This window comes from Triticum urartu, chromosome 1A (assembly GCF_056163025.1).
Source record: "Triticum urartu cultivar PI428250 chromosome 1A, HENAU_Tu73, whole genome shotgun sequence".
Taxonomy (NCBI): Eukaryota; Viridiplantae; Streptophyta; class Magnoliopsida; order Poales; family Poaceae; genus Triticum; species Triticum urartu.
Genome location: NC_141873.1, coordinates 130,683,801 through 130,689,797, shown reverse-complemented (window position 1 = coordinate 130,689,797; position 5,997 = coordinate 130,683,801). Strand labels below are relative to the sequence as shown.

Genomic DNA, 5,997 nt, shown 5'->3' with positions numbered 1-5,997 from the left:
GTTTATCCTCCAGGCAAGCCAACAACCCCACGCCATTCACACGCCCTACTCGTCCCCATCTTCTACATTACAAAAGTTCGCCCCCGGTCGTCCCGTCCTTTCACATTACACCAGTTCAACTTCTCCTAACCCTCCTCCAAAATCCATGGCCTTCCAAATCTCCATGGTCACCACTGAGTACCAGGTTAGAGCCATCACCGGTGATGAGTTCATCGTCATCTACACCCATAGATCCGCGATGATGAAAGGATGCCTTGCTCTCTTTAGAAGCATGTTCGAAAACTCAAAGGATGAGTGGGTCGCTGGACTAGATGTTGAGTACACCACAGTCCTGGAAAGCGAGAAGATTCTAAAGGAGCAGAGAAGAAGAAGCCCGCCGTGATCCAGGTTTGCGTACATAACGTGTTCTTGGTCTACCACATATGCCATGCCGATGTTGAGTGCCAGGATTTTAAGAACTTCCTCAAGGACGAAGGAGTGAAATTCGTTACTGTAGACTTTAGGAACGACAGGGATGTCCTCGGTCGGATAGGCCTCGTTGTAGGCTAGCCCTTCGATCTCTAGAAGGCAAGTCTGGTGTCCTCCTCTCAGCCTTCAATGCTAAACCTTGCAGCAGCCATGATTGATCCTTCGTATGCTAAACTGAAGAAACCTCACCACGAGTTTCATCATGCATGGGAGTCCAAGACAATAGATGAAGATCACATCCTGTATGCAGCAATGGATGCCTACCTTTGTTTAAATATCTACCAGGGTTGGATGAAGAAGCCAAGCCCAGTGTCCGGTTCAAGCAAAGAAGCGGCGGCAAAGAGGAAGCGGAAGAGGGACGAGGACGAAGTTGAGGATGTGGACTCAGACTCCGAGTAAGGTGGCAGTGCCGTCGCTCATGCTGGTTCTACTAAAGTGTCAAAAAAACTAGTTGCTTAGTTTTATTTCAGGGGTGTGTTGGCTGAGCCCCCAGCAAAACTATGTTTATGTTCTTTCTCGTTATTTGGACTTTATGTTCTTTCTCGTTATTTGAACTCTTTAGTACATACTGTAGTACTGGTACTATGTCTTACTACTGTTCTTCTTGCAGTTGGTACTACTGCTCGTATCTTCGTGCTCCTACTGTACTTAATACATTCATACTAGTAGTATAATTTGGGTCAGTCGATTTGTGAAAGAAGTTCGACGGAGCGAAGGAAGAAGACGACAGAGAAGCCACCCCAGTATCTATATTAGGGTGGCAGGGTGCCCATGATCTATCCTATGAGTGTTGGGTGTGGAATGTAGTTCACCGGAAAAAATGGATCGTGCCCGGGGTTAAACGGATGGCGGGGGTGGGGGGAGCATGGCGGTGGCAGGCGGTTCAGGTGAGGGCAGGGTGGCGGCGGCAAGTAGTTAGGCGTGTGGCGGGCTGATAAGATGAACAGTGCATCAATTTCGGAGGTTGAAGAAGTCGTTCTAGCCATCCATGTTGCATCCAACGGCTCACAAGAGTCGAATGACCCAAATTGCTCCTTTAGATTGCAGGATCAACGTGGCATTCAAGGTCTCGAAGGTAGATTCCGTGTCCGCACCCGGTTTGCGGGCTCGGCGCGAGCGCGACCGGCTTCCGCCGTGACAGCCACCATGCGCGCCTCCTCCGCGCGGGCGGAGACAACAATGACACGCTAGTTCCTCCTCGTCGGCGTGCTGGAGCACGCGCTCGTCCTCCTCTTCGTACGCTGCATGCATAGACGCGGCTCCACCAGCTGCTCGCGTGCTTGGCAGCGCGGCGGCATCACGAGGAGGGACTACAGACGACGTGAGCAGGCGAGCCTTCGGCTTCATGGTACAGGGATGGCGGCAACACGGCGGTGATGGGCGAGAAATGGTTGGCCGGAGCAGGCGGGCACCGGCATGCGCAACGGCGGTGGCGGCATATTGATGAGTGCGCGTATGGGAGCTTAGTTTAGTTTTATATAGGGTTGGTCAAACTTAAAAGAAAACCGTACTAGTACACGTAAACATTAGACTGAGACAACGCTTATATTGGTTACCATAGCCACGATACGGAATCCTTTGCAAGCGCGTGAACTGCAGCCGCGCGGTCGATCGAACGGTGCGTCACCGTGTCGTGCTCGAAGGATACCCACCGAACCTTTTTGTGTGTGCAAAAACAATCCCCGAATATTGCTCAACTTTTTTTCCTGGAAAAGTTTTTGACGCTACAATATTTCCATATATTTGAATTTAGCTCCAGTTTGTGTTTATTTGGATTTGGACGTTTTAGGTGCGCCCTAGTTTTTTTAATACTGATTTTGTGTGTGTGATTGAGAGAGAACGTGTGTATGTGTCCATATGTGTGTTGTGGTGGAAGGGAAATGTGGAGACGGTGTGCGTGTGATAGAGACATAGAGAGGTGTGAATGTACAAATGATCATGCATGAGTGAGAAATAGACATATGCCGATACGTTGTGTATAAACGAGAGAACGGTCTTCTATTTGTACTTGCGTCTGTGTGTGAGAGAGAGAGGAGCATTCGTAACACAACAACCATCTCTCTCGATTCGTCCGCCCCTCACACGATCGCATGTAACACATCTGTCAACGCACACATTTTGACACCCTCACCCGGCCCCTTCCCACCTCAAGGCCCGCACATCGCTCTCTATCTCGCACGCACAATCTCTTCATGAAAACCCTATTTAGCATGTAGCATTCCGTCACATACACACGCATTTCTCTCCATAGGTTTGATTTCTCTCAATACCTCACACACACACACAGACACACACACACACACACTCCCCCTCCCCCGAGCATACAATTCATCCCCATCCAAGGCTATATGGCGACCACTCTCACTTGTGCTTCTCTGCACCCCAGCATGCACAACACCTCAACCTTCAAAGAGGGTATCGAGGATATCGAAGACTGGCAACCACACTGCACTAGAGAATGCGGGGCCATTTGGAAGCAAGATGATGTGACGACGGCTGACTGACTCCAACCGCCCTCTCTCCCCCGCACAAAATTACCAATCCTCTCTCTCCCGCACAAAATTATCAATCCCTCAACCCACGAGATCCTTCCCCTCTCGTCCATGTTTTTCCAGTTCTCTCATCAAACCTGTTGTCTCTTCTCCTTCCACGTCTACAGAATCCAGATGCACACACATCTCACGTATATTACATGTCTCCATCTATCTCACAGACCTAACTTCTTCCTCTCTCTTTCTCTCTCTCTCTGTCTCTCTCGTTAGGTTTGTCTCCTACTCTCTTGTCCACATACACACAATCTTTCCCGCCCTATCTGCTCCATCTTCGCAAGCTCTCTCTACACATTTCATTCACACATTGGGATGTGTTCAAAATGTTGCTTTTATAATGGATGATGTAGAGTTATGGTTGGTTTTGTTGCATCCTACAAAGTAATAACTATGAAATGCATTTAGATTCTCATTTGATTGGGATTATGTGAGTTTGAGCATATTGTGAAGTACTATAGACCTCGTATACATCTTGGAATTCAACAATTATTGTAACTATTGAATTGTATAGACCATTACATTCGAAGTCAGTAGCCTAATATATTTATTTCACAATTACAAAAAATGATTAATTCACTACAAACTAAGAAAACAAATATGTACTCCCTTCGTTTTTATTTAAGTCCGCGTATTAGCATTGGTCAAAGTCAAGTTTTGTAAACTCTCAGAAAGTTTATAACAAAAAATATTAACATATACAATAACAAATAAATACCATTAGATTCATTATTGAATGTACTTTCACATCATACATATTTTTTATGGTAAATGTTTATATTTTTCTATAAACTTGGTCAAACTTTAGGAAGTTTGACTTCGGTCAAACCTAATATGCAAAGTTAAGAAAATCAGAGGGAGTACTAGTAGTTACTAGTACTACTCGCTAGTTGCTTAGCCCAATCACCCAACACGCCACACGGGGAGTTTAGTGTCACAAAATTTTGAGGTCGGCGGGAAAATCTCCCTCGACCCTGATTCGAGCAGTGCGAAGTTACCATCATAACCTTCGGAACAGGTCTACGGATTACGCTTGGTAGGGGCCTGTTTTCGTAACTTCAGGTTCACCCTACCCAGCCAACCCCACCCCGGCACCTAGAGTAGTACACTTGAATACTCCCCATTTTCTACCCCCACACCAAAATAGACTTCTCGACGGCACCGCAGCCTTCGTGCTCCTCCCCTTCTCCATCGGCGCACTCATCCACCACAGCGCATCTGCCTCATCGACGATCTCACACGCCGCACTAGAGCCGGTCCACCGTCGTCGTCGTACACGGAGCTTCTTCCCCGGCACCGTCTTCCACGGTCTCGGATCTGCTTCCCGGAAGCCGACGCCAAGCGCAGAAGCACCACCATCGTGGACAATGAACCGACTCCCGTTGCCGACCATGATGCACAGAGGCTGCCGCGACCATCGTTCTCCTCCTTGATCGGTAATGTGTGTATTGAATCACTTAGCAGTACATGTGCAGTTCCAATTTGGTTCATACCTACCCTTCAAATTACCTGGTTGTTATTGTTCACGTAAAAGTAATTGGTTATAGCCTCCATTGTCCAACAGAATATCAGCTTGTAATTGTGTGTCGCTCCTATATCGCTCTATGCTTGCGTAGGTTCTTCATCTGCAAATAGTAGTGTGGAAACTGATGGAAAGTTTTTTAGAACTAGCAAGATGCCCATGCGTTGCAAGGAACATCAAGGGGCATTTGTATGAGTAGTTTATATCTTGTAGGAGAAAAGGATGAATGAGGGAAGGCCTTATTTGCAAATCTGGAGAGGGGTGTGGGTATCTTTCTGCAAAATTGCCATAGTTTCCTTCCTATCCGTTGGATATAAATTGGATGGCCTATATTGCAGGATGGCAAGCACACCATCATCACCAACTCTGTTTTTTTAAAGAAAGTAGAAAAAAGAGTAGAGAGTAGATTAGTAGAGATAAATATTGTAAATATAAAATAAATATAACAGTAGAGAAGAGAGTAGAGATAAATATTAAATATAAAATAAACATAACAGTAGAGAAGAGAGTAGAGATAGCACGGACGGCGGGAAAGGATCACGCATGCGCAGGAAAAAGCGGCCGGGCGCGCGCTAGTTTTGGCCCGTGGCGTCCGGCACGCTTTATAAAATCCAACGCCCTCCCACCGCTCTGTGCCTTGCCACCGCTCTCTCCCCGCTCTGTGCCTCTCCACCGCTCTCTCCCCGCTCTGCGCGTCACCACCGCGCTCTCCCCGCTCTGCACCTCGCCACCGCTCTCTCCCCGCTCTTTCTTGCCTCGCCGCCATGTTGCCGGGAAACTTGGGGATACTGTGGCGTCCGCGCGCGCCCCTCTAGCGGATTCTCCGCCGAGATCCAGTTCCGCGAGATGCGCCTCGGCCTCGGCAATTTCGACACCGCCAATGAGGCCGCCCGCGCGTATGATGCGGCGGCATGGCGCCTCCAGTGGCCTCATAGAACATTGAACTTCCCCAACGTGTTGACGCGGGAGCGGGTGCAGGAGCTCGCGCCTCTGCCGCGGCTTATCACCGACGAGGATCGGCGCGACAACTGGAGGCGGGAGCACCGTCTCGGTATCGCCGAGATGGACGAGGAAGCCATGGCACTGTGGCGCCAACGCTTCCCGCAGGACATCATCAACGAGCGCGATTTCTATGCGCAAAGGAGGGCGGAGAGGGAGAAGAGGAGGGCGGAGCGAGCCGCCTCTCGCGAGGACAAGCGGACGCTCAATTCAACATGAGGCTAGGAGCAGCGTCACCCCGGGAATCCGACGACGATCTGTATCTTCACGCCTACATTGAGACGTCGGAGGAGGACATCACCGAGGAGGAGTCGGACGACGAGGAGTAGTTGAACTATCTATTTTTTATCTATCTATGCTATATCTATGCTGAGAACTATCTATGTCTCTACTCTCTAGTCTCTACTCTCTATCTCTACTTCTTGATCTCAGCACTGTAAATGCCTTTTTAAAGCACCGCAT

The 5,997-nt window shown here is 48.7% G+C and overlaps 1 protein-coding gene across 1 annotated transcript; it reads left to right on the top strand.

Moving 5' to 3' along the window:
• Positions 1 to 5,382: 5,382 nt before the first annotated feature.
• On the top strand, positions 5,383 to 5,754 carry LOC147990351 (uncharacterized). The gene has a single exon (XM_087538170.1). The coding sequence runs from the start codon at positions 5,383 to 5,385 to the stop codon at positions 5,752 to 5,754; it is 372 nt and encodes a 123-aa protein (XP_087394296.1).
• The last annotated feature ends 243 nt before the right edge of the window (positions 5,755 to 5,997 follow it).

Bases quoted from the DNA above. Each gene is read 5' to 3' on its own strand.
- LOC147990351 (XM_087538170.1), top strand. From the start codon at position 5,383: ATGCGCCTCGGCCTCGGCAATTTCGACACCGCCAATGAGGCCGCCCGC.